The sequence below is a fragment of the Typopeltis vanoorti genome, chromosome 19, assembly GCF_054136105.1.
Source record: "Typopeltis vanoorti isolate ZY-2024b chromosome 19, IOZ_Tvanoo_1.0, whole genome shotgun sequence".
In the NCBI taxonomy this organism is placed as follows: domain Eukaryota; kingdom Metazoa; phylum Arthropoda; class Arachnida; order Uropygi; family Thelyphonidae; genus Typopeltis; species Typopeltis vanoorti.
The window spans coordinates 37,552,272-37,571,705 of record NC_143567.1 but is presented as its reverse complement, the minus strand read 5'-3'; the positions used below and the strand labels follow the sequence as shown (position 1 = coordinate 37,571,705).

At 36.3% G+C, this 19,434-nt stretch overlaps 1 protein-coding gene across 2 annotated transcripts in view; it reads left to right on the top strand.

Annotated features, from left to right (window-relative positions):
* Nucleotides 1-19,434, top strand: part of Mlh1 (DNA mismatch repair ATPase Mlh1) — a 426,615-nt gene that overhangs the window by 364,038 nt on the left and 43,143 nt on the right. For both annotated transcript variants that reach the window (XM_090408883.1, XM_090408882.1), the window contains exon 12: nucleotides 8,626-8,711. In XM_090408883.1, the coding sequence (XP_090265009.1) occupies nucleotides 8,626-8,711 (86 nt within the window). The remainder of the gene's footprint in view (nucleotides 1-8,625; nucleotides 8,712-19,434) is intronic.

The following is a 19,434-nucleotide window of genomic DNA, read 5'->3' as shown; positions in this document are numbered from 1 at the left end:
TTTTTTTTTTCAATACATGGCAGTACAGAAAAAAAGACGGGGTCACTCATGCCACTGGCAATCATGCTTTCTAGTCCATTGCTAAAGTTGTTAAGTGCAACTTTTGTTCATCTGAGTTTTCTCCTCTACTCTCCCTAACAGTAGCATTGTAACATCACTTAAAGACGAGCATGATGGCATGGTTTCATTCTTCTCTTTCAACTCCTACATTAATGGTCATGACAAATTACCTCCTTCCTTGACATTGCATCTCATGCCTCCTGTAATCTTCTGCCAGAAAGACAGAAGAAGTAACGTGGATACTACAAAGGCAGCTGTCCTAATGGAATTCCACCTATTGTGCTCAAGACATGCTCTGAATTAATATCTGTTCTCTGTCATCTATTCACTAAATTACACTCTGCTGGCATCCAACCAGTTTTCCAACCATTACAACCAGCTGAGAATTGTTATCTAATTAGTGACCACCAGAATTGATTTTGCCACCTCTAGAGCCACTGGAGAGCTCCTCGCCTACGTCACTCATATTTGGACCCATTCCATGGAAAGGTTTGGAGAAACCTGTGCTGTTGCTCCTGACATATCCTAGGCTATTGATAGGGTCTGGTATCAAGGGCTTCAAAACAAGTTACCTTCATTTGGATTGCTATGATCCTTGGATTCTTGTGTAGATGGATCATTAATTTTCTCTCAGATTGATAACTGCATGTAATGGTGGATTGTGTCTTTCAGGGCTCTGTCATTTCATCCACTCTCTTCCTAATTTTTATAAATGACCTGCTCTCATTGACTGCAAACCCTATTCATAGTTTTGCTGATCATAGCACACTCTACTCATCCTACTCATATCATAAGCCTTGCAGTGCTCAAATGTCTCATGCTTCAAGATCATCTCTAATAAGTGCCCTGAACACTGATCTCCACAGTATCTATGGTTGGAATGAAAGCAACCTAGTCATCTTCATTGCTTCCAAACCTAAAAATTCTTGATGCCATTCAGAAAAGATAATTTTGGTTGAGTAATTACACTTCTCTTACAGATTCTCTTCAGCCACTATAGATGATTAGTTTCTGCATTGTGTCTTTTCTACAGATATTTCCATGGTCATTTTTCAGCAAAACTATCATCTATTATGTGCCACCTATTTCTGCCAAATCTACAGGAACTTGTGCTACAGCTGCTCAACATTCTTTTACGGTCGAACTGCATACTCACCAAACCTGCTACTCCCAGTCATCTTTCATTCCATTAACCTCAATTCTGTGGAACAGTCTCCCTCATGAAGCATTTCCAATGGATTACAATTCTCAACAGTTCAAGGTGAATATCAACAGATTACTCCATTCCTGACCCTTCCCTTAGACGGCATCTGCTTGCTGTAGGCTCTTCTGCCATTTGTGTGTGTGTGTGATATAAATATATATTAAAGAAATTATATAAGAATATGATTAGCAAAAATGTATGGGCTAGATTTTTTTTTGCTTAGATGGTGGTGAATGGGTGAAATTGGTTACCAACTGTAGTTCTTGAGTTCTTTGACATTGAATTTGGTGATGGCAAAAGAGCTGTTTAGATCTCCAACATGCAGTTTCTTGCGTTTTGGATTAATAAGAAAAGAAAAATTCACTACCATTGTATGAAACTATTTTTTTTAGTCACCATGAGTTTATCATAGTGAGATTTGACTGTTTATCATTTTGTAGAACTTTATAATCAAGCTTTTTGAAATGTGCTTTGATATGTATTTTTGATTTGATATCTAGTCAACTGAAAACATTTATATAATCTGTATTCAATCATCACAATCTGAATAGCTTTTCTGGTTCCTAATAATATTTTTCACTTTTAGTATCAAAATATGTTTATTGTCAAACTCATCTTGATTGCTTTCTTGCTGTTTTGCATCTTTCAGATATCCACATATGGTTTTAATATAGCCCTCTATCAGGAGATATGACTTCCTTTGACTTCCCATGAGATTAATATCAATAAGATTAACTCTCAGTTTGTAAGACACGGAAGGTTCATTCAGTAGATATGTTAACTAAGGATTTTGTTAATACTTAAGTGCAAAAATAGCTATGACTAATTCCTGCATTCTAAAGGAATGAAGCCATTGGATATAATTGCAATAGATTCTTAAGATTCATTGGAGAGGTTTTGGGAAATGGGGATAAATGGTTAGTTCATTTTAAAAATTTTCAAAATGAGGAAACACTTCTTTCCTCCTTATAAATTAGATTGCTTATTGAATATTCATCATGTGGAAGGTATAATGAATACTCTTGATGAATGTTAATCTCCATCTTTATTCAGATTTCAATCCATCCATCCATAATGATAGGGATTGAACAATAATCAATCATATTGAAGATTGCTGTATTGAACTCATATTTTTTAAATGATAATGTTAAAAACTTTTTAAAAGTCAAAATTTGTTTTGTTCCATTGTATTTATGTATATTCAGTTAGATTGCATATCTGCAAAAGCATCTCTGTTTGGAACTGTATCCAGGCAGATAGCAAGATAATATGAATTATCTACATTTCTCTCTCTCTCTCTCTCTCTCTTTCTTTCTTTCATCAAAGTTTCTTCCATCTGTTGTTGTGAGTGCTAAACTTATGAAAAGTACTGACCACAGCCCAATAGCATCAGTGGTATTCTAAAGCAACTTGATTACTACATTAAACTTTCCACTTCATTCTAGTAAGAGCCTACCTTTTCTGTAGGCATACTGCTATATAGTATATAGCAGTATGCTATATACTATATAGCATATATAGCAATAATAATAATAATAATAATAGTCATTGTGACAGGGAATTCTGAAATAAAAGCATATTAAGAAATGGCCTTTTGTGCAGTTATTGCTTTAATGTAGGAAACTAATATATTAGTATTTGTCTGTTATGCACAAATACATGCAATTTATGGATGCCTTTCTTCATAGTTGGAGGAAATGCCAACTAGGCTCACTAGTTGGTAGACGAACTTAATTACCCAGTGAAACATCACATCTCTTGTTATTGAGGGCCTGAAGTGCCAAAGGCTATGTTTGGCCTCCATAGCAAGGGTTCCTGTCTCTGTCCCTCCTCTCTTCTCTATGCAGTGGGAGTGATACACTTCAAGATCATGCCTAACATACTTAGTGACCTCCTCCATTTGCGAGGGTACATCAGTTAAAGCAGTGGTAACACAGGCTGATCACTAGATAGTGTATACTGGCTCAAACCTGTCAGTAATGAGTCAGGAGACTTCCCCATCTCTTGACTAGCACATAATCCTGCTGTCATACCTCAAGAAGAAGTCCAAGTAGTGGTATGTTGGAGGCACTGTCTTGGCCACAGATAGGCACAGACTGAATGCTTTCTGTATGAGTGTCATATTCATGAGTCTGTCTCCTACTATTGCATGTCCCCACTTGCATTTCATCCAATAAACCAAAAATGAAACAGAAAAACAATAATGGCAACTCTGTCAATAAAATGAATTTCTCTCTCTCTCTCTTGACAACAAATCAAACCAAGAACGATATTCCAGACATAACAGAATCCGCACAAATTCCAACAAATTATGTTGGAATTTATGCCATAAATTCCAACATAAATTATATTTATCACTGCTTACAGACATCCAAACCAGATCTCTTTCTCTTAACATAAACCCAAATTGCAGCTTCATCAATCACAATTCATTAAATGCCCAAATTATACTCTTTGTGATTCATTTTGCCACAAGGGTAGCACCTGTGCCTTTGTGCATTCTAACTTCACCTCCTCTGGCTCAAAGTTTCTTTGCCACACTTATTAACATTCATTTGCTGCATTTACTAGTCTCCAAACTCTGAAAATTACTTGGACCTCTTCATCTTCTTTTCCATGAAGCTTGGAACCACCCATCTCCTCTCCAGTTATCTAAAAAGTGAAGTCATCTTCCTAGGTGATCTGAATGTCCACAACTTCAACTCCCCTTCTCCACCACTACTGATCAAGCTGGACATGATGCAGAAGTTTTTGCAATAGGCAGAGATCTTATGCAAATCATACACCTACCTAACCGATTTCCGATAATCTCCTCAACTTTCCTTCAAGTAGGCATCATTCGTTTCCTCTAACTCCTGCAGGCAGATGATGAAGTCAAATCAAATCATTCAAGCAATACTCTTGATCTTTTTTTTTAATTACCGTATATTATCACGTATAATGCAAAAAATTTATGGTAAAAAATACTGCTTAAAGTTAGGGGTTCGCATTATATGCAGATCCTAAAAAATATAACATCTTATTAGACTTGCATACACAATATATGCTACCTAATACCTATGCAACCAAATCTACTTGAACCACTCGCATTCGGTGACCAAGCGTACATCGTATCTGTGCATAAAGCTACTTACATTACTGGCATTATGCGCAGATACGATGTGCGCTCCATCGCCAAATGATAGAACACAATTAGGTATACTGGTTTAACCACAGTTCATTTTAAATATTATTCGTTAAACAAACCTAGATGATTCTGTTGGCTCATTCTGAAAATGAGCCAACGGAAATGTAAACATTCATCTTTTGAAGCAGGATTTAAATTGCGTGTCATGCAGTTTCAGAAGAACACAATAACAGTGTCTATGAGAGAATTTGGTGTATCAGAGAGTAATATTAGACTTTGGTGTAAGCAAAAAGACTAGTCTGGGATATGTTCCAGACGCATTTAACAGAAGCAAGCAAAGAGAAAACACGTGAGCTACGTACAGACCTAGCAGTCATACCGGGTGGTCTAACTTCCGTTTTGCAGCCACTTGATGTCAGCTTGAATAAGCCATTTAAAGATCACTTACGTGAAAAATGGAGAGAATGGATGTCATCTGGTTTGGTGAAGATGACAAAAGGTGAGAATTTCAGTAGCCTGAGATCGCCCTAGTCACCAGCTGGGCTAAAGAAGCATGGGATTCGATACCATCTGAAATGATTCAATGCTCATTTCTTAAATGTGGAATAAGTAATTCAATGGATGGATCCAAAGATCACGTCATATATGAAAGCGAGGATGAGGCACAACAAAATGGAGAGCATGAAGACTATGACGACAACTGCTACACTGATGACGCAATCCCTACAGATGAATTTATAAATGAAATGTTTGATGACTCAAAAGATGAAGAAGAATTTAAAGGATTTTGACATTTTGTTTTAAAATAAATATTTCTTTCATTAATTCGTATTGTATTTTGACATTTTGTTTTAAAATAAATATTTCTTTTGTTAATTTGTACTGCATTTTGACATTTTGTTTTAAAATAAATATTTCTTTCATTAATTCGTATTGTATTTTGACATTTTGTTTTAAAATAAATATTTCTTTTGTTGATTCGTATTGTATTATTTATAATGTTATGAAACAAGATTTAGGGCTAGTTTTCAAACAAAATTTCTAGTTCGCATTATACGTGGATCGCATTATACGATAATATACGGTAGTTCTCCTTCCAGACACACTATAGAGGTTACCTTTCCTCTCCCTTAATTCACACCACAATCTTGTGCAAGTTTCTAGTCTCACAGAATGTTCTTCCACTGACTGACACCAAATGAGATTGGATGTGGTCAGTCAGTGGAAGCCCAAAAAACATTATAAAGGTACCAAGCGGAATGACCTCTAGAACTACTACTTTTCCTTTCCATGGCATGAATGTTGCCTCTACTTTTTTAACCCAGGAAGTCAAAGGAATCGGCATGAAGGCCTTCATCCCTCATTTCACCCAAACTTTCTGTCAACTATCCAAGCCCTGGTTCAACAGAAGATGGTGTGAAAGCAGTGGAAGAAAAAAAATCTTACCTTACATCATGAGATAGCTTGCATCAGGAACCCCACTTCATATGCAGAAGCATGCAATAAATGTAAACCAACTATCAGCAAATCCAACTTCATAAATGCCAATAGCAGAAAACTCACCACTTGTCCAAATGAAAACCTTGTCTTCTGGTCTCTTGTAAAAAACCATTGGATGCACTTCTGCTCACCTGTGCTTTCACCTCTTCCTCTCTCTCTCTCTCTCTCATCCAGTGGCATCACTGTTATTGCACTCAAAGATAAAGCTGACTTCTTGGCATTGCTCTTTTTATCTAATTCCTGTATAGATGACAAAGCCAAATCACCTCCTTCCATGCCAGCAACTGATCACTGTTTGCCTCCTGTGGTTATTGGACAAAAAAAAAGACATGAGAAGAATATTAGATAACCTGGCCACTACAAAGTCTTCTGGTCCTGATGGCATCTTTCCTAATGTGCTCAAACATTCTGTTCCACTAATACCTGTACTCAGCTGGCACCTATCCCACCACATGAAAGCACATGTATATCCATTCTTTTAGAGTGTTACACGGTGATCAGCATTCATTTTAAAAAGATCTCGATCTTCACATCAAGATCTTGATGTGAAGATCGAAAAGTCGGGATAATAAAAAAGTTTTATTTTAACACGGTTGTAAATTCCATAAATTTTGAAAATGAACATTATATTCAACCCATTCCAAAAAAGGGAGGTAAAAGCCTACCATCTAACTACCTTCCAATTGCTGGCACCTGAGACCTCTCCAAAATAATGGAGAACATTACCAATAGTCAGCTTCTTCACTACTTACAAGATCACTATTTAATCAGCTACCACCAGTATTGATTTTGCCAATCCAGATCCACAGCTTCTCTTAGCCTACATCATCCATCATTGGACACATGCCATGGAAAGGTTCAGAGAAATGTATACTTTTGCCCTTGACATTTCCAGGGTTTTTAATCATGGTTGTCAAGGCCTGCTTTGCAAACTGCCTTCTTTTGGTCTACCTGCCACCATTTGCAACTGGATAGCCAGCTTACTCTCTGGTTGTTCACTGCAGTGCCTCAGAGCTCTGTTTTATCATCTACATTCTTTCTCTTATACATAAGTGACCTATTCTCGATCACCCCAGTCCTATCCACTGCTTTCCAACAATAGCATACATTCAGTTCATCCTGCTCCTTTGACAAACCATATGATTCTCAGACATCCTAAGCACCAAGATCATCTGCAACGAGTTCCTTAAGAACTGATCTTTATCCCCTCCTTCAGTGGGGCAAGGATAATCTGGTCACCTTCAATGTCACCAAAATACAGTACTGCCTTTTCTCTTGCAAAAGGGATCTCCGTTCATCTTCCCTTATCTTTAGTAATGCACACATTACTGATCTGATCAGACAGAATCAGATCTCCCTCCTTGGACTGACATTTACTTCCACCCTCTCCTGGCACAAACAGATCATATCAATAGCTATTTCAGCCTCTAAAAAACTGGGCATTCTTTTTCACTCAAAAAGCTATTTTACATCCACCCAGCTACTAATCCAATACAAATACCAAATCTTCTCATTCTTAGAATACTTAGAATAGAAAAGTTCACACATTTGGGATGGTCCACTTAAAAACTCTTTAAAAATTCTTGATGCTGTCCAAAGGAGAGAAATTTGGCTCATAGATTACTCTTCTCATGCAGACTTACTTCAACCTCTCTCTCTCTCTCTGTCTGTTTCCCTCTCTCACACACTGATACTGTGTTTCATGTCTTCCACAGGTATTTCAATGGTCATTGTGGCAGTAAATTGGCAAACATCATTCCTCCATTTACTGTTTGGCTTGTTAAAACAAGAGCAACTGCTGCCTAACATCTTTTTTCAGTACAACTGTAAACATACTGAACCCACTTTGGTTCTTCGTCATTTATTCTCTTTCCTCGGGAACAGCCTTCCTCGTAACCCAACAACTTCAATCTCCATAATTTCTTCTTTCTTGATTCTTACTTCACCTCTCACATGGCATTGATAGAACCTTCTGCTATAGGTTTTTGTACCTGTTATGTGTGGGATATATATTTAAAAAAGTATCATTGTGAACACTATATTTTAGTATAATAATTACTAATTAGTTCAAGTACAGTAGCTAATTTGAAATTAATAATAAATCTTACCATTGTATAAGAATTCATTGTAATTATTATATAGCAATAAGAATTGTAATAATAGTAAACAATAGGAATTACTTCTTTAGTCATTTCCAGTATTTTTATGTGTATTTTTATAATGAGAAACACACAGTTATTTCTGTTATAGAGTGATAATTTTTATATATTTAATAGTGTAATCGAAAAGATTGCCATTGATATTAATAATGAACAAAATATGTTGTCTGTACCAATGAAATCAAAAATAACCTCAAAAACACAGTTAACTTTGTAATTGGTCTTCCCCGGTTATGATGAGAGAAGGGACAAGTGATGAACAGCTAGCTAGCCTGCATTTGTCAGCCTAAGGAGAGGAAAAAAGTGATTTGCATAGCTGGTGTGAACACTTTGATAGAAACTTAATGTCAGTTATTAGGTCTCTATTAGGATGTTTTTTTTCCCTCTCTAAATTCACTGTAGTGAACCTTGCACTAAAAGCTATTTCTCTGGTTCCTAGGGATTTGCTGTAGCCATCATCTACTATATGAGGCAGAAGAAAAATCATTTTTCAATTAGAAATACTTATTCAGCATAGTAGGTTTAATAAATTTCATTTTTATTTTAATAGTTTTTATTTCCTTTTCTTTTGTCAGTTCTAGAAATATTCAAACAAGACGAAATATCCAGTTAAACAGCGTACTTAATTTGAGAAAGAAAACTGAAGAAAGTTGTCATACTGGTAATGTAGAAAGTTAACTTCTTTTATTACATGTTCTGTTTTAATTTGATATTTATGATGCTTTCAAAGATGAAGCCTTGCTTCAAATATGAAAGACTTCATTTCTTGTGTATGAATGTAAATCTATTCTGAGATGATCATTTATACTCAGGACATAATTAATCCATAATATATATTTAGAATAAGTTATGTTATATATTCTTCCCAAATCAAACATATCAACATGCAGTTTTTATAACATGGTAGTTATATTCAGTTAAACAGTCACTAAAAAGAGAAAACTTATTTTCATTCATTCTTTAAGATATTTCACCAGGAAAGTCATAACTCTTTGTGTTAAACTCAAAATTCAAGCTGTTTGAAGCCATATATCGACAAAGTTGGGAACAACGGTTAATTAGGGTGGTGCTTGTGTATATGTTCATTCTGACATACCATGTCAGAGACCACTGAATTTGAAATCTCCCAATTACATTTTTATTTTTTGCTGAAAATCTCTCTGTCAAATTCATATGCTGTCTCTGTTGCTCTCCCATTGCCACCAACCATGTTGAATTTTTTAACATCCTCTCCTTAAATATCGTTGTCCTTCAGTCAAACTTTCCTAACAGTAAGGTTATCTTCCTCGAAGATTTTAATGTTTACAAAATCAACTGGCTTTCCTTTTCCACCTGCATAGACCAAGTGTTTACAGACATAAAGACATTTGCCATCACAAATGATCTTATACAAATTGTTCACATGCCCATCAGAGTACCAGATAATCCCAGTCACTTTCCAAACCTACTTGGCCACTTCCTCAGTAGTAATCCCTCCAAATATACTATGACGGTTTTATCTCTTTTAAATAATTCAGACCAGAACCATGCGCTTATGTCTTCTCTCACCAAGCAACATCCACACAGCCATTCCCAACCAAGAGTATTTTAACATTATAAGAACACCAGGTGGGATGACCTCTTTGACTTCTATGCCTTATTCTCTTGGTTGGCTTATTGCCTTTGAACTTCTGACCCAAGCATATGCTCCAGTTGCATCACTGAATTAATCTTCTCTGATATTCCATTTATTTCTTGTGCCATTTCCTATCCTAGGAGGTTGACTACCACGATGTGACTCATGGTTAACTACGCATGTAATGACATGTGGTGAGGACCCTGTCTCTTCCACATATTGTTGTGAGTATTCATGGCTGTAAATCCATGTGTGTGTGTGTGGTGTGTGTGTGTGTGTTCATGGGGCCGGTTTGTCTGTTCTGAGCGACGAACAAACAGAGTTTCCAGATGAAAACTCCTCTACCTTTGTATGAGACCGGCTAACTCACCTTTAGTTGAAAGAGAACCAGATAAAGGTTTCTCACGTCATGGATGGGAATTGAACCCAGGTCTTTCTGACCAAAGGGCTTCATCTATACCAACTGAGTTATGGAGGCTTCCTCTCTGATATAGAAGCATACATTTCCCATTACATACTAAATTCTCATCCCCTAAGTAAGCCCCGCTTCTCGAAAAGATGCTCCAAGGCTGAACAAATGAAGAACTGGCATACTGCTATCATCAAGAACTCTACCATTGTTTGAAACATCTGCAAAAAATTATCAATGCATCCATAACTGATTTCCAAAGAGCCTAATGCAAGGAACTTACTTTGTGGGCAAACGACAGTCATGCATTTTGGCCTCTTGCCAAAGAGGCCAAAATGCATGACTGTCATTTGCCCACAAAGTAACTTTTATCAAAGCACTTATCAAGCACTACTTTCAACCGATGTTATCACCACCAAAAAAAAAAAAGTCAATCTTCCAGCATTATACTTTTCCTTAAATGCCTGCATAGATGATTTAGGGAAATGTTCCCTAGCTGTTTCAAACACCCAATACTCGATGTTTTGTGTGATCTTTCATCGGAGTGATCAGAAAAATTCTGTCCAATCAGATACCAGAAAGTCTCCTGATACTGATGGCATTCTTCCAATTATCCTAAACATTTGCACTCCTGATCTAAATGGCCTTTTTATGTTCTCTTATTCTACTGATATCTGCCCCCTACACCTTGGAAAATTAGCCCACATTCAACCCATCCCTAAGTAGAATAATAATTCCTTATCATCAAGCTACCACCCATTCTCTCTCACCTTAAACCTCTCTAAAACTCCTATGCCACCTGGAAGTTACTCACCTTTATAAATGACTCCCAGTGTGGATTATGCTAATACTGATCAATAGGGGATCAGCTCACCTATGTCTCCCACCTCTGGATAAGTTGTTGTATCGCCTTTTTCCTTATTACAACTATTTTCAACCTTTGTGCTATATCTCTGTTATACACTCAATTGGGTAACACGTGGTACCTCTGAGGGACAATGGAATTTCCTCAAGATCGAGGCAGTACCAGAGTATCAGAGTGTCTGAGATTTACCTCTCATAAAACGCCAAGAAATTTATTTGTTTCACTGCGCCACTTAGCGCTATTAGATTATTAATATTAACAACCAAGAGGTAATCTCAGGACAGTACTTAATGATACCTGTCAACTCTGCAGACGTGGCCAAAATTTACCCTTTTCCAATATCCCGCATAGGTTTGTAATATTTTATAAGAGGTGCATCGGATTCCAGAAATCACAGAAAGTCTTTGTTAGAATCAAAAGCAAGGGTTATTATATCTCAAAAGTTGATACACTTAATAACATTAGTTTAAATCCCATCTTAAGGGAGTTCCAGACAAAGTATAAAATATTCAAACACTACTATTATACTTAAAACATATTATGCAGTAGCTTCCTAAAGTAAGAATTATATTAACACTCTCTAATGCGTTAGTCAAGTATTATTATCACAGTCAATCTAAAACTCCATAGCTCTGTCAGACTACACAAGATAACATTCATATCTTTCACAATCTCTTTATAATTTATCAATTCTTTACTCTAACATATCCGTAACTTCATTCAGTATAATAGCGAACTTTAACACAGCGACAGACATTAAGATCAAATTCAGTAGCTTTCTAAAGTGATAGCAATACAATCTTATTCCATATCATTAATGTCCCCTTTCCATAACATATTAACGTGGCACAAATCTTTCATTCATATTCAGTGAAACACAAATAAAGCCTACTTATCTTCTCTTTTTGGTTCTTTATTGCATCATAGGTTCACAGGAACTAGCCTTCTGTGGACAGCCGGACTTGCTTTTTCCTCGGAGAATATGGCCCGCAAGACCTGCAACTGCCTTAGTCGGTATCCTCCAGTATGGAGGCACTGCCACCCTACGCCACTACAAGAGACGAACACACAGGAGATCCAGGAAACAAAGGCCTTCTTTCAGGGTTGCATGACCCTTATATTTCCCTCTTTTCTTCTCGGCATTTCTCACCCCTTTTGATGTCCAGCGAACTCTCACATGCTCTTACGTCATGGCGTCCAGTCTCTCCCCCACTATCGCACGTACGCTGACGTAACGTTGTTTACTTGGGGCGAGCCGCTCCCTCGCGTACGGCTCCATAACCTTTGGACTTGGCTCCCCCCCCAACAGTTGAATTTATGCTTATATTCTATAATTCTTTTATACATGTTATTTTATAAAGCTCTGGTAATGTTTTACACTTTCAATATTAATTTAACCTCATTCGCAAATGGCACAAAATACTGTTATTTTATAAAGCTCTAGTAATGTTTTACACTTTCAATATTAATTTAGCCTCATTTGCGAATGGCACAACATAGATACTTATTTAACCTTTCATAACAGAACATGCCTGATATATATATACATAATAATTATTTTACACTTAGAAGTAATTTACTGTATTTATCTCCCATTTTTTGTTTTGAAATGCATGTTAGATTGTGATAAGATAGTTCATAAAATTCCACTCTATCACAATCTAACAAAGTACAATGGAAGGTTTGATAAATTGCAAGCGGTTGCACTTGATATGTTGTATGTATATTATTTTTAAGTTTCTATTACAATAGTATTCATATATCACTATTGCTGTGGAATGCAATAGTGATATATGACAGCCATCTTGTCACTTGAGTTTCACTTTGAATCTCAATAACGGACATGCACGTTAATTGTTGTTTTTAGAACATCTGTCATTGGGATACAGGAATGCTAGGAAGTAAACAGTAGGCAAGCAAGAAAGGAGAGCAAAAGAGGTCTAATGAACTACTGAGTTAAGTTCTCTAATCTCAGAAAAGTTTATATATGCATTTCAAATTACTCTCCAAAAATATAGAACTGTGAAATTGATAATTTGTTGGAAGTTTTTCCACTTGGTTATACTATAAATTAAAGATGTCAAGAAATTATATTCTTGGTTTAATCCTTTATCCAAGTTACACTTAGATAAAGAAAAACTTCCAACATATATCTCTAATCCAAAGTATTTTAGTAATAAGGTGTGACACGTTTTGGCCACTCATATATGGAAATATGACTTGTGCATTACTTCAACCTTGGTATCACTTCTGGGTCTGGCTCCCACTGATGAGACCTCAATAAAGGTCGAAACCGACTGGGTAGAGACCTTTCTCATAATGCATAATATTATACATGTCTGTAAGGATATATGCTTTTGCATTATGGAATACTAAAGCAAGTGATGTGAGGTCATTAGCCTCTATACAAGTTGTCCAGTGTTGAAGTTACTTCAGACACAAACTTTGTTTGCTTACACTTGGATAAGGGATTAAACCAGGAATATAATTTGGCATCTTCAATTTGAAGTTGAAGTGCCGTATGATATATCAAGCCTTTGTTATCATCATTATCATCAATTTCCTGATATGTACCCCCCAACAGGTGTTCAGGTTATCATCACAGCATTGTGATAGTAACCTGAATTGGAGATTAATAATAATTACATTATTATTAATCTCCTATAAACAATTTTCCTCTAAATCAATCTATTACTTGTAAGCACTCCAATATTGTCATATCTAACATTGCATTGTGTGCTTCTAAAACACTTCTAACCGAATCAATCCAGCTAAAACTTGGTCTTCCTATTTATTTCTTTCCTGCCATCTTGTCATCAAACACCTGTTTTGCTAACCTCTCCTTTCTTCTCCCATTCTGTTTAAGTAACGATACCACCTTAGATCATCTCTGCTTACTCATTCTTGAAAGCAAATACAGGAATGCCTTGTATAGTGCGGTTTTGAACAACATGGGTTTTAGTCTAACATGGTTTTTATTATTACACTTATCATTATTACACTAACATTATCAACACTGACCGGCGACTCCCGGATGCTGCAAGTGACAGTCGAGAGCCACATTTATGCAGTAGTTATTCGATTGGCTCTCACATAGACACGTTCTTTCCCCACGGCATTTTAATATTAGTATTTAATATTTTTTTATTATTTAAGTATAAGTGAAAAGAGACAAAACAAAGAAGACACTTTTGGAGTAACAAAAAAACGCAAGTGGTTGACATTAGAGAAGAAACTTGAAGTTATAAAATGTCATGAGAATGTCGCTTCATTTGCTAAAATAGCACATGAGAATTCAATGAATGAGTCATCTGTATGAACAATTATTCAGAGCAAAGAAAAGATTAAACAACATGGAATGAGCACCGCTTTTTATATGTCAAAAGTGATCACAAGAAATCGATCTTCTAAAATGGAAAATATGGAACGCCTTCTGATGATCTGGATTGAAGATTGTAATCAGAAAAAGATTCCTTTGAGTCAAACGATAATCCATGCAAAAGCAACAAGTCTATATGACAAAATAAAAGAAAATGAAAGCGAAAATGAAGGAGGTACAATCAATGAAACTTTTATAGCAAGTCGCGGGTGGTTCTACAATTTCAAATAGCATATGGGACCCCATAGCGCAAGTGCTGACACTAAAACTGCAGAATTATTTCCCAATGAATTGGAGGAGCTTATTGAGAAGGAAGGCTACATGGATGATCCAATTTTTAATGCTGACGAGACTTGCTTGTTCTGGAAAAGAATACCATCGCGCCCATTTCTAGCAGAGAAGGGAAAAACATAAGCTTCGTATGAAGTGTCAAAAGACCGATTGATACTTTTACTAGGAGGTAATGCATCAGGTGATTTAAAATTGAAGCCACTGTTAGTGTATACAGAGTGGAAAACCCAAGAGCTCTTAAGGGCTTTACAAATGCCGTTCGAATAAAAAAGCGTGGGTGACTTGTTCAATTTTCAAAGACTAGTTTAAAACTTGATTTTGCCATGAAGTTAAAATCTATTGTAAAAAGAATGATATTCCTTTCAAAATTTTGCTTTTATTAGACAATGCAGGCCATCCAACTCTATTGACTGACTTAGATGAAAATGTCAAGATTCGTTTTTTCCCTCCAAACACAACATCAGTTCTGCAGCCGATAGATCAAGGCGTTATCTCCACTTTCAAGGCTTACTATTTAAGACGAACTTTTGCTCAAGCTATTAAAGCTGCAGCAGAAGAAGATTCTTGGACTGTGAGTGAATTTTGTAAGAAATTTAACATAAAAGATGCCATTCAAAGTATTTATGAATCTTGGCAAGAGGTGACTCAAAGCAACATGAGAGCTGTATGGCATAATATCTTGCTGCATTGTTCAAAGGACTTTATTGCCTTTGCAACACAGAAAGAGGAAAGATCAACAGAAATTGTGAAGAAAAAGATCTTGGTTTTACAAGTTTAGATTGTAACAATGTGAACGAATGTATTGATTTTCATTCAAATGATCTGGATGATGAAACTCTTTTGGAGTTGGAACAACAACGAGCCTGTGAAGCAGAAGAAGATGACCCCACTGATGTTATGGTTGAAGTATTTTCCTTTGCTGACCTTTCAACTTTTGTGAGAAAAATCGACGAAGCTTCCGACTTTCTCATAAATGCCGACCCGAATTTGGAAAGAAGCATCAAAGTGAGACAAAGTCTCAATAATTCCATCAAATGCTACAGAGATTTAGTACTTGAAGAGACAAAGAAGACAAGGATGGTTCAACGAATACTAAAAGACTACTTTAGTAAAACGTAAATTATTGTATGCTAAAATTAAAGCAATATTTGTTTTTTTTTCTACAACTTTTATATCAATTTAAAAGGATTTTATTTATTATTTAGTTAATAAAAATAACAATTTTTTTTTCATTTTTAAAATTTTGTATTATCCTAAATTTTTGTAATAAGCAAATTAAATTGAAAACCTTTATAAATAGACCTCGAACAACGCGGTTTTGCATAGCACAGACGCTTCTTGGAACCAATTAACCACGCTATACAAGGTATTCCTGTAATTTCGAGTTCCTTTCTAATAATTTCATTTTTAATATCATTCTGCCATCAATGCCATCTGTTTACTCTTTTAATTTTTCTCAAACCCTCATATCTCTTTCTAGTCACTGATCAAGTGCTTTACTTATAACCCTACTCTAAGATCCTTAATTTAAGGCTGGTTTGAACACCATCATGGATACTGCTCGTTTCATGTTTTGGCTAATTTCTCTCTTATTCCATACATTTATTCACCTGACTACCTACCATAGCAGACCTATTTATTTTGTTGTCTATTTCCAGATTTAACCTGTGCCTTAACTAAAACCTGTGCCTAAATAGCTGAAATATTTTACTTGTTCTATAGGATCACCATTCAGATTGCAGCTCTCAAGTTGTCTATGTTTCTGCCTATTTTCATAGTTTTGGTCTTTTTATTGCTGATTTTCATGCCAAATTTTTTACAGCTGTTATTCAATTTAATTAGTGAAACCTGGGGAACTTGCACTAGGTGTGTTTAGGAGTACAACATCATCTGCATAAAGCAAAGCGCTGTTTGACATCTCCAATTCTAATATCAGGCTTGATGCCACTTTCTTTCATAATGTGATCCATATAGATGATGAATAAGAGTGGAGATATTGTGCATCCTTGTCTTACCCCTGATTTTACATCAACCATCTTCCTGTATTTCCTTCAATTCTAACTGCTGACTTTCAACTTTAAATACAGACAATGTATTGCTCTGTATAATGTTCTATTCACCCATATCACTGTAGCGTTTTGAAAAGCTTTTCTCTGGGCACCTTGCTGTATGCCTTTTCCAGATCTGCAAAACTTAAGTACAGATCCTTGACATATTCCCACGATTTCTCAACTCTTTGTCTTAAAGTGAAAATCTGATCTTGACAACTTTCATTTGGCCTGAACCTAGCTTGTTTTTCTTCTAGTTTCTCTTTCACAATTTTTCTCAACTCTCTTTTCAGGTATGCTTGATTAAATCTTACCTGTAACACTTAGTAAAGAAATTGCTCTGTAATTCTCATATTGTTTATTCCTTTTATAGATGGGCACTATGAGAGCTCTACTCCAATCATTGGGAATTTGACCCTCTGACCAAGCCCACTTCAAAACTTTTATACCTTCATATTGAAGCAGCATTTCTGGTCGAATATCATCTACTCTGGCTGCCTTTCCACATTTCAAGTTTTTGACAACTTTTTCTATCCTAAGTAATGATATGTAATCCTCTTTACATTCCTCTTGAACATTTTCTAGTATGGCTTTGTCATTACTTGGTTCTTTTTTTTTAATTTTTATTTTATTATTATTATTTTTTTTTTTTTTTATGTTGGGCCCATATACAGGAGGTTGGCTGGTCAACCTATAGTACGTTAGTACCGTATATGGGTTATGGGTTGTTAAAGGAGAAACGTGTTTACATTTGATTTGAACACCTGTATATTGTATTCCTTGGGAAATACATCATGGGGAAGACTGTTCCACAGTACTGCAGTAGCAGGGATGAATGAGGAGGAGAGAAACTTGTTCTGTGGGTTTCGAGGTGTACTTTAAAAGGATGTTGGGTGGCAGCTGTACCTGTTCCAGTGGGCTTGATACGGGAGGGGGGGGATTATTGATGCTGTTTCAGATGAACCTTTCCCGTGAAAGTATTTATAGAATATACAGATTGCAGAGACCAAGCGTCTATGTGAAAGTGGGGGGGAGCGAGTTGGTGAGGGATGGGTCATTTATTAGTCTAATCGCTCTCCTCTGTATTGAGCCAAGCATTTTGAGGGAGCTTTTTGGACCCTCACACCAGATGTGAGAGCAGTATTCGAGAGCTGGGCAGATTTGTGACTTGTTTAGTATCAACAGCTGTATAGAGGTGAAGTAGCGTCTTGAGTGAAAGAGAAAACCTAGTTTTTTTGGAAGCTGAGGATGCAGTGGTTGTGATGTGTTTATGCCAGGAGAGGCTTGATGGCAAGGTAATTCCGAGAAGAGAAATTTCGTCTTGTCTGTGAATTTGAGTGTTATCGAAAATAATGCTGGGGGAGAATGGTTCTTTTTTGTGAGAAATAAGACAGAATAAGAGGTCGGAATTAAGGGCAGTGGTGGTTGATTTTCTGTGGGTTGAAGTGAATTGTGTAGGGTAGGGTTTGTCAAATGAAAGGGAGGAATGTAGTGTGCTGTCATCTGCAAAACTGTGTATTGGGTTAGAGGTCAACTGAAGTAGATCATGATATATAGAAGGAAGAGGGTCAGTGAGAGAACTGAGCCTTGAGGGACCCCGGCATTAGTTGGATGGTGAGAGGATAGGGAGCCATCTACCATCACACATAGTGTGCGTTCAGACAGGAAGCTGGCAATCCATCTGCAGAAGTCCTGAGGCAGTCCAAATGATGGGAGTTTGCTTAGTAAGCCTTTGTGCCAGACTCGGTCAAAGGCTTTGGAGATATCAAGTGCAACTACTTGGGATTCGCCGAATTTCTCCATAGCATTTGTCCAGTGATGGGTGATGTATGAGAGAGTGGATTCTAATGTTTCATAGAAATCTTCTATCTCTTCTTCTGGATGGTCGATAGTTGGGGCATATACTTGTATAATTTTCAGTTGGTATCTTTTATTTATGAAGAGACTTAGTTCAGCTATTCTTGATGTTATTTTATTTACAAACAGGACATTGTCTTTGATTGTTTTATTTATTAGGTATCCTACACCACCAGTTGAGTTTCTGTCACATTCACAATGGTAGAGTAGATGTCCATCTTTTAATCGCATGAGAGTTTCTTCTTTCCTTCTTATCTCTGAAAGACCCACAATGTCCCATTTTATATGTTCCAATTCCTTCATCAGTTCTTCCAATCTAGCATCATCCCGTAGAGATTTGCAGTTATATGTTCCTACTAATATCCCTCTATCATTGTGCACTGTAGGTGGACTCGTAGCTAGTGGAGACTACACCATTGTTATTTTTGATTTAGGATCCTGGATTTTCTACAGTTTTGTTTATAGTTGCTCTTAGAGAGTAAGGTTCTGTGGGTTGAACATATGCTTTCCATATGTTTGGGATTTGTAGACCATCATTATTGTTCAGATTGAGGTGGTTTGTAATAATCTCACAGACTTCCTTAAATTTGCATTGATACCTTTTTCTATGTTACAAATAAATTCAAGTTTATCGACTTGGGTGCTATGGCAAAATTTAGCCCTTACATAGAAAAAGGCTTAAGATTCATCCCAAATAACATAGCAGACAAAATACGTTTAGAAATCGCCAACATTTTAAATCATAACAAAACAATAACAAGCAACTTAAAAACACGAATTAACAGCAGCAAAATCATTAAAGTCAAATCCGAACATCGTAATAACTAGAGCCGATAAAGGAAGTGCCACTGTTATTTTAAACCGAACCACTTATGTAGAAAAAATGAATCTGCTAGTCTTAGACAATAACACGTACCAAA